The sequence below is a fragment of the Neolamprologus multifasciatus genome, chromosome 12 (genome assembly GCF_963576455.1).
Source record: "Neolamprologus multifasciatus chromosome 12, fNeoMul1.2, whole genome shotgun sequence".
Taxonomy (NCBI): domain Eukaryota; kingdom Metazoa; phylum Chordata; class Actinopteri; order Cichliformes; family Cichlidae; genus Neolamprologus; species Neolamprologus multifasciatus.
Window position 1 is genome coordinate 23581933 of NC_140450.1, and position 27691 is coordinate 23609623.

Sequence of the window (27691 nt, forward strand, 5' to 3'; positions counted from 1 at the left end):
GCATCATATTCTGGAAAGGAAGAGTGAGAGAGAGAGAGAGAGAGAGATGAAAAGAGTTAGACTTCTAGGGTTTGTGGATCTTTCTGCTGGATGGCATTGCCCTTTACAAAAACAGCAAATATCAGTGGGAGGGTGCATGGGGCTCTTCTCATCTCTACCTAATACTGTGTTGGAACCACTGATGAGAGGGTCCCAACAACAGTGAGCTCCATAGCACTCGTGCTTTGTCTCTCTCCTCCTCTTCACCCTCTGAGTTAAGCTCGCTGCTCTCTATTGGATCATTGCTTTTTACACTTCAAGGATCTGTGCAGGGCTGAAAGAAGTTTCTGCAGGGAGGATTAAAACTTTGAAAACAACCGATGCTGGTTTCCTTCATCATCTGATGTTTATGAGATTTTTGTTTTTTTTCTGGAATAATGCCTTTGTGCTGGAAGAGAAGCTCCTGGTTGCCAGTGGTGTTTGGGACTGCGCTGGTCGTTCTTACTGCTGGCAATGCTGGACCGAATCAGGACAGAAGGCAACCTCAGTCATCTTCGTGCTTTGGAGGCTTTGATCTCTACTTTGTTTTGGATAAGTGAGTGAACTGACAGACATTACCTGATTTTCTATCGATAACTGAAACCAGTTCATGATTTTTTTAAAAATCTAGGAAGAAGCGTTTGTTGACAAAACAATTTGGTGTCTGTCTTTGTTTCTACCTCCAGTAAAGTTTCTTCCTACCCTGAAAACTTAAGACAGTTCTCTATCTAAACATTTTATGCATTGTTATGAAATCATACTTATGCACAAAGTTTAAAATGCATATTTACTTTATGCATAAAAGAATTGTGCTTTTTGTGCCCCCTACAGCAATAAAATCATGGTTTTGCCAAGTGTTTTTATGATGTCATCACCCCATTATGAGTCTGGTGCAGGAAAATGGGTTAATGATGCAATGTTTTCATAATTGTGATTGTTGCTCCATTTAACTGTCAGCTGCAGTCACAGTGCTGTGTTTGGTGTACATACGTACCTCACTAGCAAGTGAAAAGCTTCTCTTGATAATTACGTTTCTTCATATTCTCAGATTTTCAAATTCTGTGTATCTTAGGGAGTCATAATGAGAAGTTATTTGGACACAGGTCATGATTTAGAATCCATTTCCCTGTTTATCTAAGCTCAGTTTGAGTTATCTTTGTTTTTCATTCAGCAGTGCAGCAAAGGCAGCTGTACAAATCTGCAAAGTGGCACAAACCTCCCACAATAATCTATCACAATTACATTTGACAGTCTTTTGGAGTGGGCATGTCGTGGACCTTTTTCATTTTGCAGGTTTCTGCAGGCAGCACATGATGCATTGATAAGTTAAACCTGAATTTTGATGCTCTGCAAATTTAGAATTTTACCAACTAATCCTTTTAGGGTAATAACTAATAATATTTAAGGCAAATCAGCACATAGCCTCTCTAGAACCGATGCTTAAATTGCTCAGGGAGTTGCCTTTGGACTATAGCAGAGTACTTACCTTCTGACATTTGTATTTTTAAATCCTGTTTTCAAACGACTTGTTTTTATTATAATATCATCACATGCCAAACTTCTTGGCCAACTAGGCCAAGAAAAAAAAAGATCCAACTCATTAAACCACTCTTTTTTTATTTGGAGGTTTTAATTGGTGGATTTTTCTGTAGCTCCATTGTTTAGAGAGTCTCTACATGCAGAGGCAGAGAGAGATTTTCCAGTTGTCCTACAGTACTTCTCAGTGCCAAGTCCAGGCACATGCTGCTATTTCTTAGAGGAAAAATCAGGCACTTATGCAGGAGTGAGCAACTGTTTGCATTAGCCATGTTTCAAAGACACAGGTTTACAGGTGCACCCTGGCAGCATTTGTTGTCGGGCATTAGCTGTTCCTTTAAATTTCTGTCTCCTCTCCAGGTGGGACTTCACTTTGCCTCTTAGCTGCGATGTCCTCCACCTGCCCTCACTGTCTTCTCACAGTATCTGCCTGATCTCTCTTCTCCTCTTCTCTCTTTTCCCCATGTCTGCGCTGCCTTTCTCCACTTGGTCCAGATGTTCCAGTGTTTCAGCCTGTTGGCTCAGATGTTTGTGCTGGGACTTGTGTCATGGTGACAATGGAAAAATACGTGTGTTATGAAAACACAATTTCATTGAAAGCCGTGATAAAAATCAGCAGTGACACATTCAAAAGACATCTAGGCTCACAAAATGTCGGCGTTATCAGCCAAAAAAACTGTAGCTGTGTACTGATATTGATACAGATAATTGAATGAGATAACTATACAAAACAGTTTCTCTGCTAAATCCTTTAATCTCTCCTCGATCTCCTGATTTTTATTTCCTGACAAAAAACAGAGTGGAATTTGGCTAACTTTGCTGTGGCATTTCCTATGCAATCAAGAAAACGTTAAGTAAAAACTGTGACAGTAAAGAGAGAACAAAGTTCAAGATGATTAACAGAAACACTGATCGGATGTTATTACGCAGCAGGGTTAACGAAGCCTTACTGTGAGTGTATTTTGATGACTGTAAGACTAAAGTAACTACAGGTGCACAAAGAGGATTTTAGAAATTCGAAGATCATTACTACTTCGTAGAGTAAGTTCACCATCCTCTCCAAAGCATTTATTCTGCAGGCTCTTTCAAGTCAGCTGTTTTCTTTGTAAGCACTCCTTCCCCCCTGGGCACAGACACAAGGGCCCCCAATGTCAGGGGCGGTGGCTACAGAAAGAGACACAACTACAAACAGATGCACAGCTTCAAAAACATGACCGCAGCTACCCGAAAGAGACACAAACAACAGAAGAGAGACCACGAACCATATTTCACAGTGACATACAAAGATTAAAACAGACATAAAGTGCATTTTTTATGGAGACAAAACAACATACAAAAGACTCAAAAGACATGGTGGTATAATTTCAGGTGCTTTGGGGTCTTTTTAAGACTTGGTCTTGCACCTGTCTGAAAGTGCTAGGGTTTTTTTTTTTTTAATTAATGCCTTGGGCTACTGCCAGAGGAGAGGTGATGTAGTTTAGATGCACAGCTATGATTTTAAATAACACATCATCATATTAATTTGATCTTTTTCTTCTCAGATCTGGGAGTGTGCAGCATCACTGGACTGAAATCTATCACTTTGTTGAAAATTTAGCTCAGAAGTTCATAAGGTAAAGAAATAAAAGTGTTGCAACAAGAATCTGTGGGAAAGTTTGTAACAAGAAATGATGACAGATGAATGTTTTCTCCTGTCTTTTCTCCAGCCCACAGTTGCGGATGTCCTTCATTGTGTTCTCCACTGAGGGACGGATCTTAATGAGGCTCACAGAAGACAGGTGGGTGCAGCCCCTCCTCCACAACAAGAAAAAACAAAAACTGGTCCTAATCCTTTAATTTTCTGCCATCCAGCTGAAAGGAATGAGCGTAATACCAGATCTGGACTGAGGTCACATACAGTTATGCGCTTAAGATTTTTATGACCAAGAAGAGATTCCAGACAGATACTTTCCTTTGCTCTGCAGAGTGTCGCCAGTCTGCACAAATACTTAATCATGTGGTGTTTGACACGATGAGGACAGTTTATGTATCCAATCTTTTAATGTTTCAGTGCTTCCTGTAGATCTTACTCTACAAAAGGCTCATTTCCTGTCTGTCTGTGCAAAAGTGTCTCAGGCCAACACACACCAATACCATTCCAGTTTATTCATCTGTTACACATTGCTTGCATTTTCTCAAAATGCTGCCCTTATGGAAGCTATTATCCTGTCGCCACGCCCTAAAGTATCTGGTTTTTATGCAAAACCATGTTCAGAAATGAATCTGACAAAATAAATATTTCAGTTAGATGAGATATTCCCTTGTCTTCTGCGTGTCCGCTCAGGGAACGCATTCGCAAGGGACTGGAGGAGCTTGAGTTGGTTCGACCAGGAGGAGACACTTTCATGCATCTGGGCATCATGAGGGTGAGTGGACCTTCAAGCTGGCACCTCCTGCTTCAGCTGCAGCACAGTCACCGCGTAGTTCAGAGCACTAGATGACTGAAATGTTAGAGACGCAAGGAGTTCCCTCATTCCTTGCATGCTACCAGGCTTACGCATGTTTAATTGATCTTTTCTTTTATTGTTTGCAGGCCAGTGAGCAGATATACCACGGAAACATAGAAGGTGTGTTTTATTCCTCCTTATAGTGCGCTGCAGAGAGTGTAATTTTTACCAAAACCTGTGAATGTATGAAAGTTTTGTCTGTTTCTGTGCTTTACTGAACTGGGTGTTACCGACTTTAGGGACAGGAGGTCAAAGGGGTCACAAGATAATTAGCGTCTGAGCAAAAAAACACTGTTACATGATGCTCCCACATGAAATTGCCTTTTTTGTGTGTGTGTGTGTGTGTGTGTGTGTGTGCGTGTGTGTGTGTGTGTGTGTGTGCTTTAATGATGCTGTTACTGGTCCAGGCCTATAAACTAGTCACAATAAACAACTTGACAAAGAAGAACACAATTATTGCTGAGAGCTCAGGGGAAGAGGTAACCTTCAATGTAAGCCTTTGAAAATTTATGCACACGTCAATAAGAGCCAACAGTCGTGGCTTTAGTTATGGTTTACATTTGCTCGTTAACTTGAGGTCACCTTTAGGAGGCCTTTAGATGCATGTGATTTGATTTAGACTGAATAAGATATGCAATTACAACAATTAAGGTTTAGATTATGTAACTACAAACAGTGTTCTGTTAGCTCAGTCAAGGTGGGCTACGTTTTGGTAGCGTGTGCATGCGTTTGTGTCATTCTGCCTGTAAACACGATAGCTTGGAAATTTTAGGATGAATTCTGATCAAACTTTGTGGGGATGTCGAGTGGGGTCATGTTAACGATACAACATACAGGCATATGGGGAATTATATATGGAGGATGCCAAATATCATGTTACTTTGTATATCTGACTTTGGTTATCTGAAGTATGTAGCTAGAGTATTTCATCTGCTAGGCCAGTACAACTGCAGCAGGGGTGACTGTATTCTTTTTGCTCACAGGTTATCGCACTGCCAGTGTTATCATAGCTCTGACGGACGGAGAGTTACACGAAGATCTTTTCTTCTACGCTGAGAGGGAGGTGAGAGGAAGAAAATAGGTCACACGTGTTTCACAACCAGGTGAAATATGTAAACATATGTGGGACCAGATCAAACACTGCCATTCTGTACATCACCACTTTGATCCTCATCTTTTAGTCAGACAGCGGGGCCAGAGCCTTTCCCGGATTCATACACCAGAGCTCAGTCATTCTATTCGCATCTGCTCTGGCCTCTAATAATTCAGATGCTCCTCTGATTATTCAGACTTTGCTGGTGAAGGCGTGTGAAAGCCACAGGCTTTAATCAGCTTTTAGTTGCTTGTTGACATTGGGGATGGTGTTCCTGAAAATGTTCCTCCTGGAAGCTGTAGGAGGTCTTAGGTTGTTTCTCAATGTCAACACCAAAAACATATTAACTGGAAATTTGTGGTTTTGTGGCATCTGGGGGACATTTCGACTGTTACATCATGTGTGATTAATATTATTAAGTGGAACTATGATGGTGCTTGGCTTCTTTTAAAGAGCTTTTCCAAGTGCCAGATAAAAACAAGCCTTTTTTGGGTTTGTTGTGGATGGTGTTGTGAAATGCAGAGGTGTAATTGAAGCCAGGTCTTCCTCTTTTTTGCTGTAAATCTGTGTGTGTACTTGACAGGCCAACCGCTCCCGAAGTCTGGGTGCCTCGGTTTACTGCGTGGGGGTGAAGGACTTCAATGAGACACAGGTGTGTGTATGCTTTTAAGTTTTAGTCTGAACCTTACTGGCTTATGGCACCTGAACTTGAGAGAGAAATGGATAGCACTGCTGTAAAAATTTAAGCTCTGGAAATCCAAACCTTATTTTGAAAATCCTTAAACTAGTGTTTTTAAAGAGTCAAGTGCTTGACATCACATAAAGTCATAACTGTACATAATTTAAACCCCGTGTCACTGTCTCTGTTCATGGACAGCTGAAGCAAACATATTCAAGTGAGTTAAGTACTCCAGCAAAGACATGAAATATGTTTTAACTTATGCAGCTTTATCCAAAGGCTTGGTTTCCTAATCACTGCAACATGCCAAGTGAAGAGAACTTTTCTCCCGTCCCCTTTGTTTGTCGTTCAAGCTGTTTTATTTTGAGCTCTAAAGAAAGGAAGTTGTGTAATTTTGTTATGCCACTGGACAATGTCTGAATAGAAATCTTGGATGAATAAGTGTGCCACTTGTCTCTTTTGATCACAGTAATTTGTTTTCTCTCTAGCTGGCAAACATTGCTGATAGTAAAGACCACGTCTTCCCTGTAAATGATGGATTTGAGGCTCTGCAAGGAGTCATCGATTCAGTAAGCATTTCAGTTCTACATGTTTACATCAGACAGACGCTCGGCATCCGTGTGACGTGTTATGATCAGGACTTTCAGACACAGGAAAAGTCAACGGAGATCTTATTGCTTTAATAGGCTTTATATAATCTCTCCCTTGACCTCCCCTTTAATCCATAAACATGTTGATCAAATATCAGGAAACTAGTCCTTCTGGACAGAGACAGAATTCCAGGAAAACCTGCTGTGACTTTCCTTCTTTTGATCAGTGTGACTGATAAACACAAAGTATGTCCTGTATCTCGTAAGATTGACCTCAGTGTTTTCCATTTGAATGCTAGGATGAAAAATTTGAATCAGTTTGCTGTCAATGTGCTGATGTCACTGGGATATGGGATTTGTTGAGCAGAAGTAAGGGCCAGACAGCTGAATGACATCTGGAGCAGATTAATGGCAAGTTGAAAGCAGCTTCTTCTCACTCATGTGAAAGGGGCAGTTGATCATGAATCGTCCTCTTGATCTTTAGGGTTAAAGAGGGTATGTTCCTGGAGAGCAACAAATATATATATATATATATATATATATATATATATATATATATATATATATATATATATATATATAATACTCAGTGTTGGGAAGGTTACTTTTAAAATGTATTCCATTACAGAATACATGCCCCAAAATGTATTCTGTAACGTATTCCGTTACGTTACTCAATGAGAGTAACGTATTCTGAATACTTTGGATTACTTAATATATTATCATGCTTTTTACAACTACATGAATGTACTATTGCTGTGTGATTTATTACTATTGCTGGAGGTCCGCGGCTCCTAACCATAGTAAAGGGACCTCTGGCTAATACGTCGGTTCCATATCGGGCTCATAGCTGAAAACTAGCTTTACTTTGTTGTCTGCGTCAAGTTTGAGACAGAGAGGCAAAACACGAACACGGTGTACAGTCGAGTTTTAATAGCTTACTTACAACTGGGCTCGTCAGGCACTCTTCTTGGCTGCAGTGGTTATTATTATATTTACATGCTTCCAGCTCCCGTTTCTGCTCGATGACAACTCGTACTTTTCTACTTCCTTTTTCTCCCTCCTCGCACTCACAGACACAAGCGGCTGGCTTGAACGCGGCTCACAAATGACGGCTCACTTTACCGCGGTCACATAACGGGTATGGCAGTCCATTCTCGCTGCAGCACGGACTACACTGCCCATGAGGCTACATTCTTTAGAGCTATGACTGTAGCATTCTGCCTATGAGCTTAGCACAACAACAACAACAAAAAGGTGCTCTCTCACCCAGGAAACACATAGTCGCAGAGAGAGGGCGTGTCACCCTTTAACCATGGCATCCATAACGCTGCCGCCTGGAACAACAGAACATAGCTGTCAAACAAAACCCAAACAGTCCTGACCCGCGACAATATGAAACAGGAAAATACCGCCATGTAATCCATTTATTTCAACAAAGTAACTGTATTCTAAATACCACCTTTTTAAACAGTAACTGTAACGGAATACAGTTACTCATATTTAGTATTTTAATTGCGTAACGGCAGTACATGTATTCCGTTACACTGATAATACTGTACATCTGCAGGATGTAAATGGGAGCAAAAATTTATTTAATAAGGACATAAAAGTGGACTTGGCTCAAAGTGGCCATTCAAAGTGGAAAGAAATAGATGACCACGAGGGAAAGATGGACAGCAGGAAAACCACAGTGCTTATCTCAATGTGTCCCTCAGATCCTCAAGAAGTCCTGTATCGAGATCCTGGCAGCAGAACCATCCAGTATCTGTGCAGGAGGTAAAACTTTACTCTAGTTCACCTTCCTCAGGCCACTCATTATAATATTAGGATTTTTCTTAAAATGGCGAATGAATTTGAGTATGCCAAAAAGTATTTTCCTAGAGCGCATTTACCTCCTAGGATGGTATACTTGTATCAGAAGCTTTCAAGCAGTCATCATGGGCATGGATATCATGAATCGAAATCTATCAGTTGAGAGCGTTTAATGAAGTCTTCTTTTTCCAGAGTGTAATAATTGTACGGCTTACGTCTTTAATGAATTTAAAAACAAAACAAGAATTGGGTGTTTAATTTTTTTTCAGTGTCACAAATATGCATAAAGGCTCATTTACATACGCCAAGACTAATATTTGATTAAATGTCCCAAACTGTATCCGGCAAGACACTTTTGGTAGCCATCAGTGAGTTTCTGGAATAATTCTGGCTGGATATTTTACCACTCTTCTTGGCAGACTTGGTAGATTTCATTTAAATCTGTTGGTTTCCCGGCACAGACCTGGTTCATAAATTTTCAATCGGGTTGACGTCAGAACTTGGGGAAGGACATTCAAGAAGCTTAATGTTAGGGATATTTGTTTGGGATCATTGTCCTATTGGAAATGTGTCAAAGCAGGTAGTCCTCCTTCATTTTACCATCTATTTTGTTCATCAGTACCACTGGCAGCAAACAGCCCCAGAGCATGATGCTACCACTACCATGCTTGACAGCTGGTTTAGTTGTCTTGAAAGTCTCACGTTTACAACTCCAAACATTTCCTGGTCAGCACCCTCTAAATCTATTGGCGATGTGAAACTCCCTTTACTGGGATAGTGAAAAAGGTTTTTGTTGTGTAGTTTCCAGTTCATGGAATTCTTGGATCTTCCTGAACATCATTTTCCTCTCATCTGAGGAGAATCCACACTTGACCCTGTGTGGATTAGGGAAAATCCAATTTACACACCCAGTTCTTGTTTTAAACTAATTTCCCCTGGAAAAAGAACTGTTGAAAGAAATTATTAAAAGCTCCAAATTTCCACGACATTCATGCTCAACACAAGTGTATGTAAACTGCTGCTTGTGATTACTTTGGATCAAAGAAGATGAAATAACTTCATTTATTTTCAATAAAATTTTATAGATGAGGTGACATAATGTGTTTCACTTCGCCTTGTCAGAGTCCTTCCAAGTGGTGGTGAGAGGAAGTGGATTCCTTCACGCCCGAAATGTTGACAAAGTGCTGTGCAGCTTTCGAATCAACGACACCGTAACTAAGAGTAAGTGAAGCATTGCTTATCATCCTTAAAGGGTGTTACCCCTTATTCGCTGCATGAGCTATTTTATTACCATATAACGTCATATCTGATTATGCTGTTAAACTATGACAAAGACGGCTGGAAAACACAGATGAGTGTGTGAGACGTTGTGAAATTCACCTAAATCACAACGGCCTAATTTTCCCAAAAGATCAACACTACGTGAGCCACACAGCTGGAGTCTTCGATGATCAAATGAGCAGCCAGGTTTTATTTATGCTTTTTTTTTTTTTAAAACACATGGTGTAATTTTACAGTCTGGAAAGAAGGTAAAAATTAAAACAGGAGATTAAGGAGAACCTGTACCACACACAAAGGAAATATCTTTAAAGTGGCTTACAGTAACGCTTCCTACTTCACATGCCACTGCAGCTGCATGAGGTGACAGTCTAATTACAAAGCAGGACAATAATCAGCATTTACATAGAAATGAAATGTGTGCTCCGCAGAAGTAAGACCACTGTGACCGTTTCTACTTTTATTGTTTTTACTGTTTAAATCTACAAATTCACTGAGATGATTTTCTGGAGCTTGGATTTGAATTCTAATTGTTTTTGCATGATATTATCCAACGTCCTGTAAAACTGATGACATGGAAGCAATTTGAGCAAAATTATCTCCTCATGTCAATCCCATTATACGTGGAGGCTCCTCCTCCACATTCATTCACTCCTCTATAACTTTTGCACACAGACTTCTGGACAGATTCAGCAGTAAGCTTTAAATGAAAAATAATATTGTCACAGTTAGCTTTCAGAGAGACAAATGTATCATTTCTTGAGCAATAACTGCTCCTGCTGATTCCTGCTCTCAGTCCTCTGCTTACTTTGCAAGTATGGAAAAGTGTATAAAAGGAAAGCAACGACATGCAACTACATGTGTCAAGCAGATGAATCCATGTTTGGGATTTTATCCCCAGGAAAAAGTAGCAGCAAGTATAGCCAGGCGTGCGGGGATTTGGCAGTTTCTGTCCTGAGCTATTCATTGTTTTTGTGACAGATGTTGTACTGGACAACTGTGGGAAGGGTGAAAGAAGAGACTAGAAGAAATTAACACGGTTAGATGAAACGATCCACCCAATCCTGTGTCTGTTTGATAAACATGAAGCTGCGGCTAACCTGGCCCTGTCGACATGTGACCAAATCCACTCAACAGCACTTTTAAAGCTGACAGTTTGAGCCATAGTATGACACTGAATAAATGTGGTTTATGTCACACCGTTGATATAATATAAGACATTAAGGTTCAAGGTTACTTTATTCATACCCGTAGGTAAATTTGCTGTACAGAAAAAAATTATTGCATTTGGCATCCCTTCACAAAACACACATTAAACCCGACAAACACATATTTGATAATTAGACAAGTGATAAAAAAAACAATATAAATAAGATCAAGATGAATTAAATAAAACAGTTTTTATTAAGTTCAGTGACAGCAGCAGGGACAAAGCTCTTTTTATAACTCTTTGACCTACACTTTGGGACTAGAAACCTCCATCCAGAGGAGAGAAGCTGAAATTCACCCCATAAAGGATGGGAGCCATTATTAAGGATTTATAAAGCCATTCCTCTGTAGCTGTTTAGAATACAGGGAAGCCAGACAGGGCCATGACTCACATATAAGACGACATGAAGAAGTTTAGTTTACAGATTTTTTTCTTGCTGTGTCTCATTATGCCAGCAGGTGGCAAGTACGTTAGTCGAGTCGTCTGTGTTGCTGCTCTGTCCACGCGCAGAATCATGTCAGAAAAAGTCGGAAGAAAGCGCCAGAGTCCAATTTGGGATTACTTTGAATATGACTGTGTTTTGGATAAAGCAAGTGTCTTGTAGTGGAAACAGACAAATTATGAGGGACATTTCTAAAGGGGAAAAAATCCCACAAACCTTAAAGTGCACTTGAAAAGCTCACACAAGAAGGCTAACCTAGCTTACCTTGAGAAGGTAAGGGAGCACACTCAACCCTCATCCCCAGAAAACAGAAGCTAACCCCAGGCAAGGCAGCGTGATGCATCCCGAGACAACAGGACTGGGATATCTACACAACTGTGTGAGTCAATTACCTTCAAAAAGTTTATCAATTCACTTGAACCAAAATTACGAACACCCGGTGCTGCAAGAGTTAATAGTCTCATTGGGGCCAAGATATAAATTTTATAGTTGCCTGGTATCAATGGTTGTTCATCTGCCTTTATTTATTTATTTATTTATTTATTTAAAGAACCCATAGGTGGGAATGTGAGTTGTCTGTCTCTGCATGTTAGCCCTGCGACAGACAGGCGAGCTATCCAGGGTGCAGGGTATGGTAGCTGGAATAGCAACATACCCAAGGATAAGCAGAAGAGAATGACTGATATGATGAAACTGGGATTTTGTTACACTTAATTATTGCAAACACAACTAAAACTATAACTGAAACTAATCAAAACTAAACTGAAACTAAGGATTTTCAAAAAAATAAAAACTAAACTAAACTAGCAAACAATTGGTAAAAACTAATTAAAACTGATATAAAATTGAAAATCTGAAGTCAAAACGAAATAAAAATAAAAACTAATGAAAATTGCAAAACTATTAAAACCCTGCAAATTAGACACAAATGGTTGTGCTTTACACAATGCTTTCCTGAGAACTCTCACAGTGCAGGCTGGGAAAAAAGCATAAGTAACCATCTGCACTTTTTTGCTTTTGCAACTGTAAGATTCTTCAGAACTCAGCTGTATTTAACCAGTGTCACCGAGTTTATAGTATGGTACAGAGGATGACTAACCTCTCAAAAATCAGCCATAATCTTAAGCAATAACTCCAAATAATTAAGTGGTTGAAGATGAACTTCAGTCATCTGTCTTCACCTCCCAGTTAAACATGACCTCTCTCTGAGCTTGGGGAGTAAACAGTCTTATAAACCTTTATGACACTGACTTCGGATGCCTGCCAGAATCCTTTTATCCACCACGGATTTAAATTGTGGAAAAATGTAACTGCAGCAAATCGTGTTTCATCAGCTCTGAGCTGGACAAAGTTTGCACTTTGCTTTCACGCTGTAAGGCCACTCTGAGGGCAGGGTGGGTGCAGAGTTGAACTCTGACATCTGTCCCAGTTCGTGGCGGCGTGGAGCTGTTTTGGCCTTGCTCCCTCTCTCGTCTCTTCCTCTCCCTCCTCCGTTGTGTTTTTTTTAGAGAAGAGCAGCCGCTTGTGTTGATTTCCTCAGTTCTGGGGTATGCGCTCGCCTTGCCAGGATAAGCAGACAGGCTTGCGCGATGATGCTTGTTGGAGCCGCTTTTCTGGACAGCCAGCTGGATGAGGAGAAGACCTACATTTTGCCAGAAAAACAAAAAGTGTGGTGAAATTGTTTGTATTGGCATTCCTGAGCAGGGTGCAGATGCCTTCAGATGGGAAAACAACAAAGTGCTTGTTTTGCAGATGCGGTCCTCTCTGATTGTTTGTCAATCGACTTACAGTGAAAGATGTGACATCATTCAACTTCTGTTAACAAATGCATAGTTTCCGCTCTTGTTGTCAAATATTTGTTGAATTAAATTGAAGTCATGTCTAATCAGTCAATAAATTCATTTTACTGCAATCTGGCAAAGTGATGTGATAATAAACGGTGATTTGAAGGTGAAAACATGTTTCAGGAGCTGCATGTGTCCTTGAACACTGCTCACAATTCCAGTCAGGAAAGTTTGTCTCATGCTTTTGCTGTTTTTCATGACCCTTTTTCCCCTCTGCTTCTCTAGTGGTGAAGCCATTGGTTGTGGAAGATACATATCTACTCTGCCCTGCCCCGGTGCTTGAAGAGGAGGGGATGTAAGTCGTATAATTTACTTAAATAAATGTGAGGTTTCAAATGAAACCCTCTGCTCTGCTTTTCAAGGTTAAAACGGGGCTGAGATATTTTTCTTTTTCTTTGCCAGGGCAGCAAATCTTTATGTCAGCATGAACGAGGGTCTCAGTTTCATCTCTAGCTCGGTCACAATTACCACCGTGAGCTGTGTGAGTACAATAAGATATAGGGGCACTTGGCCTTTAGCAGGGGCTTGGAGCAGCACAGAGTGTGGAGCTACAGACCGGAATACAAAAGTGGTTTACATCCAGCGCTCTTTGTGTTCAGACAGCCTATGCTGACGTGTCTGTCTCTTTTACAGTCTGATGGGACCATCCTGGCCGTAGCTCTGCTCATCCTGATGCTGCTCCTGGTCTTGGCTCTCCTCTGGTGGTTCTGGCCTCTGTGCTGCACTGTGGTCAGTTCCCTGAAGCAAAAAACGCAACGAAAACATGCACTCGTGCTGCTTTACAGATTGCTCTCAGCCTGCTCCTTCTTACATTTTACATGGCTACAAAGAGTATGGGGGCTGTAGCTGAGCCATTTACGTCCTAATTGATACCACAGACAATATAGTGAAGCCTGGAGTCTGTGTATCAGTATTCCTCCTTTGGATCCTTGCATCTTGCAGAAAAAAAAGTGATACATATTAAAACTAATATTTGATTCCTTTCTTTTTAATTAATCCAAAGGTTCAAAAAGCACTCAATTTTCCCCCCAAAATTGAATTTTTTATGATTTAGGTTGTAAAGAGTTAATTTTTACTGGACTTTAAAAAACACTCTGTTCCTGAGGGATCTTTGTTGCTGAAGTTAGTCCACAACCAGTCACAGCCATCAGGTGAACATGCGTTTAAGCAATTATACCTCTCCTAAAATTATTTGCGTTTCCAGAAGTTACTGCAGGTAACCTCCAAGTCAGTATATTCACTTAAAGAGATGTAACTTGTAGCAGATTTTTCTACCATTTATGGCTTTACTTGATTTGTTGCCAGTGGTGTGGAAACAAAAGCCTCTATAGCCTGAATGTTTTGGTTGATATCTTTGTCACTATGAAGTTTTTAAGTAGCGGGATAGCTGATTCCAAGTAAAGAGTTTGATTTTTTTTTTTTTTAATTTTATGTACTTATGCAAAAGCCATCTGCTCAGGACTCGGTGAAATGAGGAAATGCTTTCCAAAAACATGTTTGTGGGATTATTTAGCATCACGGTATTTCAGCAAACTCACTTGCTACAACATGCCCTCTGTACAAATCCGTACATCTCCTTTCAAATCGTCATGGGCATGGTGTCTCTTCAAAATGCACTGCAGTGTTTCCATTGGAGCTGGAAACAGGAAAGCTGAGCCCTGCCAGAGAGAGATGTCAGCTTTTACAACACAGCTTTCTCTCCCTTCACTCTTTTTCTGTCCATGTCAATTCGCTTGCAAGTTGAAGTTCGTGCAGCAAGTGTGTTTGGGAAAAAACGACACTAGGTTACCAAGGGAGTCTTTTTTTCTTCTTCTTTTTGTTCCAGGATTTGGAAAAGAGTGCAGGAAAATCACAAATAAGAATCAGAGTGACTTAATTTGCCAAATGCATTTAGTGGAGATGAATCTGTCACCTGTGAAAAAACCCTGACGGCTCATGCAGTGAGGAAAAAGTTTACATGGGGATAGCAGCGGTGTACATTGTTGTGCATTCATCCAAGTTTTGAGTTGCATAACATCGAAGTAGATGGATAAATTGTTTTTCTTTCCCTATTTATGTGATACTAACTAATGTATAAATACTATAAAAGTTATCCATAAAACTAAAAGGCATAATGTGGCATTTATGAGGTTGTTACTCTTCTCTTGCTTTAACCAGCAACCTCAAGGCAAAAAATCTGGATAGCAGATTTCTAGGTCAGCGCCTTGCTCTTGTAAGTTGTAGAGACTAAGAGGGAAAACATTTCTCAGTCATTTGCTGTTGTGTAGCCACGTCACTGTGCATAAAACGCGCATTGTTCTGACACGCAAAAAGCATTTTCAAACATGTCTCTGCGACTTCTGTCATCTCCTGATGTTAAACAATGCTCTCCATCTTTTTCTTCTCATTCACTCTGCTTTTTCTTCCCCTCTTTTATTTCGCCCGCAGATCATCCACGAACCACCACCACCGCCAGCTGTGGAGGATAGTTCGGTAGGAGCTTCACAATCTCCGCCTCCTATCTGTTTTGTGAAGACTGAAAAAGAGTGCTTGTGATTTAAGACTTCGACAGCTGCCAGTGTTTAGCTTATGTAATTGTTAGAGTGACAGCGTAAACTTCAATGACCACACGGCGTCACTGAGTTTCCAGCTTTAAACTTTCAACACTCGTTTTCTGATTCATTTGACGAGAGTTAACGCCCTCTCAGAACAACAGCATCGTGACTTTTACAGCACCCCGCCACACACACGCACACACACCATTTCTGCTGTTTGTAAGAGCACTGCTGTTGTGTCCAAGACTTTAATTTATGCCTTTAAAAATTATAACCATTTGGACCTGCAGTAAGAAGTTTAAAAACTCAATAATAATAACTCAAAAACATAATTTCAATTTAGTTTTAAGATCAAACCGCAAGTCCAAATGACTCGATTCAATACAGTTTAACAGTCCTCAAACACGCTGCTGCAGCTGTGGGACGTATCAGGCTGCATCTGTTTGCACAAAATTAAACAGAAAATTAGGTTTAACTGCTGAATTTACATGCCAGTGACATCCACGGCCTCAAAGACTGCTTTTATTACGGTCTCCTCTGTGCGACATCCTGGTAGGATACGAGACAGACAGGGTGTATTAAAGAGCTGAAACATCACAAGTTTGGCTAGTGGGCTTTTTCATTTCCTTTGATCAGACAAACTAGAGCAATGGGGACATAATGACAGCTCAGGGATAGGAAGGACAGAGAGAGAGGGGCATTCATTCCAGTTTGCCTGGTAACAAATAAGAGAGCAGTTCTGGGCAAAAGTCTTGTGCCACTCCTCTCTATATTTTGCTTCCAAGAGGGGCTATTTTGTCATAGTTTTCTTGAGCAATAGTTCTCCAGGCTTTCTTTGGAAATTGGCAGGGAACCATTTTTTAAACTGTATCTTTCGGCACTTTGTTACAACAGCCTGTGGCAAAAACACAGAAATATTCCTGTTTCATAACACATGCCAAAGATAATACAATGTTACAGGCATAAAATAGTATTTTTCATGAACAAGATGATTCAAAACGAGTTACACTTGGTATATCTCTGCATGTTGTGCAGTGTGTCCTTAAAAAATTTGAGGAAACTGGACAAGAAAGGGACATCTGCAGCAGATGGGCAGTATCTGGAAATGTCCTCAAGAAATAGGGAAAAAGACCTGACACAGGATCCGAGAGATGCATCTGGCACCTCAGTCGATCCATCTACTGTTCACTGAAGCTCCATCAGAATTCATCTCAGTGAAAGGGTGGCAGTCAAGAGTGAGGAATCCAAATTTGTTCAAATTAGTGTCAGTACTTATGGAGTGAGTGAGTGCCTACAGCATCTGTAAAACACGTGGAAGCTCTGTCATGGTTTGGTGATGCATTTCAGCCAGTGGCGCTTGCTGGGCAGCTTGTCAAAATTGATGGAAATACGAACACAAAAAAACAACCATCAGATTTTGATCCACTGTGCCATATCATCTGGAAAGCATCAAATTGGCAGCAGCTTCGTTTTTCATCATGACAATGATCCCAAACACACTGCCAATGCAGTAAAAGTGTACCTGGACAGAAAAACACACAATGGAACACGATCAGTCATCGGTTACGCATTATTGAAGCAGAGTGGGATCTTCTTGACAGAGAATGGAACAAAAGGCAGGAAAGCTTATTTAAGACACTTCAGGCTGTGTTGAAGAATAAAGGTGATCATACCAAATATCAAAACTCTTTTTTTGCCTTATATACTGGATTTCCATGCATGTGAGTTTGCAGATGTTTAAATAAATTGCTGCTCCTATTTTGCTTTTTCCTATAAATGTGTAAAGAAATAAGGGGCAGGCCAGGACCTTTTGCACAGTACTGAATGTTTACTGCCTCTTAGTTCAAGCTAAGGGGTGATAAACATTGGCGAAATGGTTAAACAACAAACACATTTAAAAAAAAAAAAAACATTCCCTGTTGCTCTCCCGCAGGATGATGAGGACTTTGAAGCCCCCAAGAAGAAATGGCCGACTGTTGATGCCTCCTACTATGGAGGAAGAGGCGTAGGGGGGATCAAAAGGATGGAGGTTCGCTGGGGTGAGAAAGGCTCCACTGAAGAAGGAGCAAAGCTGGAGAAGGCCAAAAATGCCAAAGTGAAGATGCCTGACCAGGAGTATGTGTCGCCACCCCCTCGGGTTCTTAACAATGGCATGCAGAAACCGCCGGCGCCACACAACTGGTACTCACCCATTAAGGTAAGGTACACTTTATCTGGATGGGAGTGTATGTAAAACCTGTATTGGCCTTTCTGCATTGTTGGTGCCTTTCCAAATGTATGTTCCTAATACCATAGGCACCAGTGCAACTCTATATCGTCTGAGACGCAGGCTTTTGAACTCAACGCTGATAACAAATGGATGGCCCCTCTCCTCTTTAGTTCGAAGGACGGAGTGCATGTTTTCCAAAAAGAATTTGACCACAGAACAGTTTTCCACTTTCACTTTTTTCTTTTTTTTTTAAAAGATGTGTTTCTGCCATCAAATTCAAAACGAGCTAATATTTAAAAAAAGAAATAGTAAAATGTCTCACTTGAAACATCTAATACTTTTTCAGCACCCGAACATTTTTGGAACTGAGTTTTACTATAATGTCCTGAGTCAGACGTGATCATGGAAGTACTGAGGAACAGCTTATCACTGTTGTCCTGAATCATTCCTCACAAGTGTTACCTAAACAACTTAAAGCAAACAGGATATGAGTTTTAACTGAGCCACATAAAAATGAGTAAATACTGGAGAATTTGAGAGTTATTAGTTTAAAAAGTATTTGAAGTGTGGGAATCATGGTTTTTAACAGCTCTGCTGGGGCGCATACTACATATAACACAGCATCTGCCACAGATTACTCCATGCTAATCTGGCTGAGGATATGTTAGTACGAGTATGGTGTTTTGGTGAAAATAGCCCGAGATGTGTTAGGGTATTAAAGCTTAGGTGACAATTGGCACACGGCCCCATTCCTCCAGGACCAGCGTGGGGTTAAAGGAGTCATTCTGAAGTCTTCCCAGTCAGCAGGGGATTGCTAATAGAAACCAGACTTCTGTTGGACTGACCTCCAGGGAGAAAGGCTGCACAGCCAGGAGTTTTTGTGAGCAAAAACAGCTGCATTTTTTCTGCTCTTATCCTCAAAGTATTTGCTGCGTCTGAAAAGTATGAAGAGCCAACTTACAGTGGACTGAAACCATTTCACCGTGTCGCATTGAGATAAATGGATGAATTAAACGATACATCAAACTGCAGCTGAAGTCATTTGTGTGAAAAAGAAGACAAAACAAAAAATAACAAGGGTTGGAAGCAGAAACCAATGTAGGATTTTACATTCTCTTAAACATTTTGGTCTCTTCTCCATTTCCACAGAGCAAACTGGATGCATTGTGGGTGCTTTTAAGAAAAGGCTACGACCGTGTGTCTGTAATGAGACCTCATCCAGGTGACAAGGTAAGAGCAACACCAACCCTGCACTGGCATGCACTGAGCGTGCATTGTAAATCGTTCTGCATTTCACGGGCTGACGTCAGGCTTGGCTGTGCATTAGCTTTTGGAAAATAAAAAATTGGCAATTAAATCGATTGTATGTGAAAATGTTGAGAAAATGGACCAGCTGTAAGCAATGAAGTGTGCACAGCGAGACTCGTGGGAAAAGTTGCAGTGGGATTGGACTTAGACTGGCTACAGTACGCAGCAATGTAAAAGCGTCTGGTGAAGTCATTATGAAAAAACAAAATGAAATTCCTCAAAGACCAGCTGCAGTGGGGGTGACAGTGCAGTGACCGCTGCAGTTGGAAGCTAACATGAAGTCAGAGACAGTAGAGTCTGTATGCGGTGAAAAACGGGAATTATGTGTCTAAAAATGTCACCGCATGCGTTTATGTAATGATTCACATTTCTCTGGGTCAGAGTGTTGATCTAAAACCATTACCCTCACAGGGTGAAAAGACATTTCTGGCACATTTAAACAATCATTTTTTACATTTTCTAGAATTTTCTCTGCAACTACTGTAACTCTTAAGTGTTTCGAGTAAATCTAAAGTACACTGAGCTAGTTTCAGATTTGACTCAATAACAACCCGGACAGGATTTTCTGCTAGAAGATAGGCCTTTAAATGCCATTCCAGGGAGGATCTGCTCCTATTGTTTGCACAGAGCTGTATAAGGTGACACACAGCTGTGTTGAAACATAAAGGAGAATTTTGAAGATGAGAGTAGGAAGAAATATTAGTAGCCCACCTTTCTTTTATTTTAAACTTCTAGTGAGAATACCAGTTACTCCCAGTTACTACAGTTAATACCAGTTATGCATGCTTTTAAACCTATGTTTTTGTAATGTTATGCATATGCATATTATAAACTCAACAGCCATTTCGTTAAGTACAACTGCTCAGCTGTTTATTAATTCACATATCTAATCAGTCAGTCAGGCAGCAACTGATTTAGGCATGCAGACATGGTGATCTACTCAAAACCATCAGAATTGCCGGAAAAAGAATAAAATACCCAGTGAGCAGCAGTTCTCTGTGGAAAATGAAAACGCCTTGTTGATGTCAGAGGAGAACTCCCAGACTGATAGGAAGGCAACAATAACTCAGCTAACCATTTGTAATAACAAAGGTATGCAGAAGAGCATCTCTGGAAGCACCGGACACATATCTTAAAACAGATTTAGTTTATAGCAGCTGAAGACCACAGCAGCAGCAGGTGCCATCCCTGTAAGCTGAGAATAAGAATCTAAGGCCACAATTCACACGTCGTCTCAGTTTTTGCAGGGACATTTAAATCGCATGTACTGAATTCTGCATAAACATCATGAAAGCCTTGATCCATCCCGTCCTGTATGAATGATTCTGGTGGAACCCTGGTAATGTAATAGTGCCGGGGATATTTTCTTGGAGCATTTTCGGACCAGAGTGTACCCATCATCTGACAGCAGGATAACACGACACATCACAAACCTCAAATGATCTCAAAATGACTTCATAATGAGTTCACGAAACTCCAGTGGCCTTAACAATTAGCAGATCTCAATCAAATAGAGCATCTTTGGGATGTGGTGAAACAGGAGATTCACATTAATCTGCAGCAACTGTGTGATGTTGTCATGGTAATGTGGACTAAAATCTCTGAGGAGTGCTTCCAGCACCTTGCTGAATCTATGCCATGTAGAATTAAAGCAGTTCTAAAGGCAAACAGCAGACCAACCAGTTACTAACAAGTTCAGCAAAGCTCACCAGTATAGTCCATAGTTATATAGTCCATAGTTTATGCAGTTACAAAAGAAATATAATTGTTTGGCATGAATAAGCCTCTGGAATTTTCAGACTGATGTGTTATTATACGGCCAAGTTTCTTCATCTTCATCAGTGCAGTTATGCAGCATTTCCTTAAAGAGATACACTGACAGTCCAGCAAGACCCTCAGGTCATGCTGAAGAGGATGGGAAATTACATCTCAAGGCAAACTTATCAGGATTCATACTTTAAACTATTTCTTAGCCTCCTTTGCTGTATTTTTTTTGTCTTGAAGTGAGCCACATGTTTTTAGTGGGTAAAAGGTCTGTATGTAGGTGAACCAGTTTAGCAACCCGGCTTGTTTTCTACAGTCATGGTGTTGTAATACATGCAAAATGCAGTTTGGCACTGTTCTGCTAAAATAATCAAGGCGTTTCCTGATTAAAAACAAACAAACGAGAAATAAGTGTTCTTTTTTTCTTTGCATGATAGAGTTTTAACTTGTAATTGTGGATGCAACGAGCCTGAGGAGCCGATTTCACCCTTTTTTACTTCAGCCTCGGCCTGTCTGCGATGCTCTTTTGTGCCCGAGAGGCATTTTATAACAAGCTTTCAAGCTTATTATAAAATATTATACAGGATATTTAGAACTAACTAGGCAGCTCATTCTCTTGACAGTACTTTTTGTATTATGCTGTTTATGGACGTTTTAACCAGCACCCAGATCACTGAGAAACAAAGTGTCGAAGTGTGTCTTCCTCACTATAAAAGCTTTTCATTAGCTTACTGGAAAAGAAAAATACTTTCTGAGCAGTGAACACTTTCTGAGCAGAAAGCTTGTTCTGATTGCAATTAGGAGTCTATTTTAAAAGCCTTTTTATAACTCACCCTAAACGAGTGCAGCAGCGGGGAGGAGGAAGCCAGCCGATCCAGTTGTTGCTGGAGAAAAACCCTGTTACGTGTCGCTTTTGTGAGCCTTAAAGACTGGGGTCTTTTCAGTAATTAAAAATAAAAATCAGAGGATGTAACACAGCAGGTTACTGGGTTACTGAACCATCACATATTTCAGTAGTGACTGACTGTGAATGTAGATACAAGTATGATACAGTCCAGGAGCCCAAGAGACATAAGGATCTATGATATTCAGTATAAGATGAACTGTACAGCATGCAGCATTTGGCCTATTTCTTTTCCCCCAACAGTCATTTCTCCTCAGTGTTAAATAAGAGACACATTCCTTATCAGCCTATTGCAACTCCCGGGTCGACTGAGTGCAGCTGCTCCAGGGGTGTAACTTGTTTCTGGAGTATGATGATGTATATCTCCCTTGAATGACCTCACTTCATTTTGAATGGGTGTAAATGATGGCAGGTCAAGTTGTCCAATGAAATAGCTGCATAGCTTCTCAAAATTTAAGCTGGGACTGAGAATTACAGCACATTTTTAAGGTCTGCTGACATTAAAATACACATTATGTAGCTGTGTACGGACAACAGGAAAAGGCTTTTGTGAGAGGGAGTTCATTCAGCTGTCAAAGCAGGAACGTGTGTGTTTTGTCAAAGAAAGTTCAGAAAAGTGGAGACATTGGTTCTTCACCCTTCAAATTCTGAAGTTATTGTTTGATCAAATGAAAAAAGAGCAGCAGATAAATTAAAAAATGTCATAGATCCTATGTTTTTACTTAGTACTAACTTTCTCATAAACTTAGAATTAATTAAAAATATAGGAGCTGGCGCCACTTTCTTGAGTGCAATGGCTGAGATAGATATGGGACTATTTTGCCAAAATATGTTGCACCCACCCAAATCGGTGAATTAAAGTCAAGCACTTATGGCATGCAGACTGCTTCTACAAACATTTGTGAAAGAATAGGTCACTCTCAGGAGCTCACTGAATTCCAGTCTGGTACTGTGATAGGATATATTTTACATATAGCGTACGTAGTATGCCAAAGATGAAGGAAAAGAGAACTCATAACAGTGTGTTGGAGGAAAATGTGAATTCTTACCTATGTTTTATCATCTAAGAAGGGGTACTCCTCAACAAACAAGCCAAAATGCAAAAGAAAAGAGACAACTCTTCCTCCTCACCCCAAGACTAATCTCCTGAACTGAAGATGGGGCTCTAACACATAAAAATGTGCATAAACATCCTTATTTATTCCAGATATTGTCACAATTACTTATTTTCAGCAGATTTGAAATGTGACTCTCCTGTCTCCAGATACTGAGCTAGCTAAACAAAAAACATCAGCTGGTTATAAGCGTGTGGTTACCGCCAACAAGCCTACGAGTGTCCTTGAAGCAAAGATGAATCTTACTTTCTCTCTGACAAGCAGTTTGATTCTCACATTATATGAGAGTTTATTTGCTAAGTGCCAGAGTCACACAGTGTTAGATCTACTTCAAAGACAGTTTCACTAATGCCAGCTAACAGAGGCTAACTGCAGCTAACATAGGCTAACAGTAGCTAACAGAGGCTAACAGTAGCAGACAAGGTCAGGATATCCTCAACAACTCAGTATCAGTGTCAGTGGTCAAAAGTGAGCTTCAACAACAGACCGACTCATATCTGACTACTTTCAGAAAGTTTTACAACCTCAGCCAGAGTAAATAGATGTAGATATTTTTCACTCTGCATAGTGAAAGCCGAGATAAACAGTAGACTGACAGATTGCAAAATATGTTCGGGCAGATCTGATCTGCTTTTTAGCCACGATTTATTGCAAACAGTTGATATTATTCAAATAGTATGTTAAAATATAGTACGTGCACTTTATGGCAGTAGTTTATGAATGTATGAAATTTTGCTTTGGCTCTTAGAAAATGCAAATATCATCTTATTGTTCTGAAATGTCTTATTAGACTTCAAGCTAGTTGCCAAGACAATAAAATCATTAATAACGTTTTTATAGTGAATATACGCTAAGTAAGCAGTAGGGTCACCACAGTGAGATTTTTTTTTTTGCAACCTTAGAGGTCACACCTTGTTGGATCATCAAAAGAAAGCAGGTTTAGGCAAATGTTTTATGAGCCTCACTTTTCAAACCCATAGGCTAAATCCATCTTCTATATACAGGCTATGATGTGAGCCAGACCTTTTCCTTTCTGTCATTTAGACTCAATGTCTGAATTTTCATTGTGAATTTTTGCCTTTGATTGATCAATTAATGGATAACATTTCATGTTTTCCACTTTGCTAACAAAATCTGAACACTGTTTAATTTTATAGGGCAGATGCATGAACTTCACCCGTGTAAAATCCCCCCCTAGCTACCCACACTTCAACAATCACCCATCTCCCATCTACAACCCACCTGGCAGGAATCCACCTCCACCGCAGGGCACCCTACCACCGACTCCCAGCGCGCCGCCCTTCTCCTCGCTGCCTCCAACCCCTCCACCCATTTCCACCCCTCCCCCTTACACACCACCTCCCAACCGGGCTCTTCCTCCAACCACCTTGCACATACCCGCCCCACCGGCGCTCTCACCCACGCCTCCGCCCTGCGCTATCCCAACCGGCTTGCTGCCACCTCTTCCCCAGGGACCCCCTCCTGGACGAGCCCCTCCACCTGCTCGCCCTCCGCCTCGCCCTGGCCTGTAGAAGTCTCGTGGGAGACAGGAGGTGGTCACACAAGACTGAAAAACATAATCCAGAGTTCCACCAGCACATAGCCATCTTTGATTGTAACTACGAGTGAGGTGCAACAAGGTGCCAACCTCAGCAGGCTGTAGCCTTTCAGACTTGTGACGAGGAGGAGCGAGAACTTGTTTTCAGCTATTTGTCTACTTTTGTACACATCTAGCCCAACAGTGCAATTGCTTGGATGCTTGAATTACATAGACATTCCCTTTAAATGAGATCACGCAGGCCGGCTCAAAAACATTTGACTGAAGACTGTACGAATTCTGACCGAGCAGAGGATCAACAGCTTGTACTAACAGCTTTATACGCAGGCCCTAGAGAAGGAGTACAGTTGTCTTCTGAATGGCCATGTCACTAAAACAAATGCCAGTGTAAAGTTCCTGTTTTATATAAGAGAAAAGAAAAACACTCATCCTGCAAATGTTCCACATACAGCAGAATAAGGATGATGCAGAGGCATCTGAAAACAATCCTTTTTTTAAATTCTTGAATGTTTGCATGCAAAAGTGCTCGAATCATCGTTTGTTGTTTTTTAACATTTGTACTTGTTTTTATACATTTGTAAATACTTTCATTTTTTACTTTGTACTTGTGTAGACCACACTCTTTTCATTTTGGGGAAAGAAAGACAATCGGTGATGACGGCATGGACAGTAAGTGTACTGAAACAGCAATGCAATGTATCTGAACTTCCATTGCTCAACTCCTGACTCGCAAACTATTTTCATCCAACCTAATGTGAGCCATGTCTGGCCCGTTTTCTGTGCTCATTGGTGTAAACAGTAGATTTGGCTTTACCAGATTTATGGCTGGAACTGACCTGACCAAGATGACTGTAATTACAGCTGTAGGTAAGCGATGCATAGGATCTGTCTGTTAAGATGAGGGTAACTCTGGGAATCAGGGAAAAGCTTTGCACATCGTCTTACTCGTCCACCTATGGCTTCAAAAAAAAGTTGTACATTATTAATGCAAATATGCGTGCTCAGTTATATGTGTGCTGTACATTGATGAGTCAGTAAACAATCTTGTGTTACTTTTTTTGCAGAAAGTCTTTAATTCCTCTGAGAATAAAATACAATGAAAGCCATTCGTGGATGTTGATATGAAGCTTTTACTCTCATCACAATCCCGTCAGTACTGTACAGTAAACACAGACTGGTGTGTGATTCATTTAAAAAGCAAGGAAGCAGTTTAGCTACATAAAATCTGACTCCGTCTTCTTATTCTTTTCTTCAGATGCTAATTTGAAAAACATTCTGTTTTACTTCCGGGCAGCAAAAGCAGCCACTGATCCACATGTTTACTGTGTATGCTTTCATCAAGAGTCTGTAAAGCCTTTAATGCGTTTAGCTGGATAGTCCCTCAGGTCACTTTTTATCCACAGGGCTCCTTTAAACAATATTCTGTACCTCCCAAACTAAATGTACAGCTGTTCTGTTCTCATTTACCTACTGACATTACCACTGCGTGAACGTCTGCAGGCCCTTACTCATTCCTTGTGACAGAAAAACAGAGAAGAGAATACTTCATGTGCAGCAAACTCATTCAAGATGTTAATATATTGCATTATGTTACAACACGAATAGGGGAGCCATCTTGGAAAATATTTGAAACAATCTAATCCTCAGGAAATATGCATGGGCTGCAGAAATGAAAAGGCCTGCCGAGGGTGATGACATCATGATGATCTGGGAACAGTGTTGGGAAGGTTACTTTTAAAATGTATTCCATTACAGAATACAGAATACATGCCCCAAAATGTATTCTGTAACGTGTGCCATTACATTACTCAATGAGAGTAACCAATTCTGAATACTTTGGATTACTTAATATATTATCATGCTGTTTACAACTACGTGAATGTACTATTGCTGTGTGATTTATTACTGTTACTGAAGGTCCGCGGCTCCAAACCGTAGTAAAGGGACCTCTGGCTAATATGGTGGGTTCTGTGTCAGCTCGTAGCCAAAAACTAGCTTTACTTTGTAGTGTGGGTCAACTTTGCTAGCGAGAGACAGAGAGAGGCGTTAAAAGGCTGCTCCAACTGAACTTATTGTTTTTGGAGGAAAACATGAACACGGTGTACAGTCGAGTCTTAATAGCTTACTTACAACTGGGCTCGTCAGGCACTCTTCTTGGCTGCAGTGGTTATTATTATATTTACATGCTTCCAGCTCCCGTTTTTGCTCAATGACAGCTCCTACTTTTCCTTTTTCTCCCTCCCTCGCTCACAGACACATAACGTGTATGGCAGTCCATTCTCCCTGCAGCACGGACTACACTGCCTATGATGCTACATTCTTTAGAGCTATACCGGTAGCATTCTGCCTATTAGCTTAGCACAACAACAACAAAAAGGCCTCTCTCACCCAGGAAAAACGCAGAGCGAGAGCGTCACCCTATAACCATGGCAACCGTAACGCTGCCACCTGGAACGACAGAACGTAGCTGTCAAACAAACCCAAACAGGCCTGACCCGCGGCAATATGAAACAGGGAAGTACCGCCGTGTAATCCATTTATTTCAACAAAATAACTGTATTCTAAATACCACCTTTTTAAACGGTAACTGTAACGGAATACAGTTACTCATATTTTGTATTTTAAATATGTAACGGCGGTACATGTATTCCGTTACTCCCCAACACTGTCTGGGAATAACAAAGAGGACAGAATCAAATCAAATGGCAGATTTTATAGTAGAATTTCGGGCAAATTTTAAACTTTGTTGCTGTTGCTAACCTCTGTTTCTAAAGTAAATCACATAAACTCATTGGCCACTTTGTTAGGTACACCTGTTCAACTGCTCGTTAACACAAATATCTAATCAGGTGTTCACATAGCAGCAACTCTGTGCATTTAGGCATTTAGATATGGTTAAGACGACCTGGTGTAGCTCAAACAGAGCATCAAAATGAAGAACAGAGGTTGTTTCAGTGATTTTGTATGTGGAAGGGTTGTTGGTGTCAGATGGGCTTGACTGAATAACTCAGAAACAATTGATCTACTGCGACCTTTCTGCACAGCCACCTCTAAAGTTTACAAGGACTACAATCTGAAAAAAATCAAATAAAAATTAGCGTCAGTTTTCTGGGTGAAAATCGTGGGGGGGGGGGGGAGCTGCTAAAAGCTGTGAACTTCCTTTTGTGTTGAGGTGGATGCAATTGTCATCTTGCGGGGGGTTACTAGGGTTCCATCACTACATGACTGCTGGTCAGCAAACCTGGGAAACCCACAGATCATTGGAACTATGCCGCGAAACCGCTTCCAAGACATCATTCAACACCTAC

At 40.6% G+C, this 27691-nt stretch overlaps 1 protein-coding gene across 1 annotated transcript; it reads left to right on the forward strand.

The window, feature by feature from the left end:
• Nucleotides 1-27497, forward strand: antxr1a (ANTXR cell adhesion molecule 1a). The gene is made up of 17 exons (XM_085178892.1): nt 1-574; nt 3096-3167; nt 3261-3332; nt 3878-3959; nt 4127-4160; nt 5024-5103; nt 5717-5785; nt 6301-6381; nt 8121-8181; nt 9340-9438; nt 13217-13286; nt 13394-13472; nt 13625-13720; nt 15419-15463; nt 17459-17722; nt 18884-18964; nt 23983-27497. The coding sequence occupies exons 1-17, from the start codon at nt 417-419 to the stop codon at nt 24355-24357; spliced, it is 1818 nt and encodes a 605-aa protein (XP_085035018.1). The 5' UTR covers nt 1-416; the 3' UTR covers nt 24358-27497.
• The last annotated feature ends 194 nt before the right edge of the window (nt 27498-27691 follow it).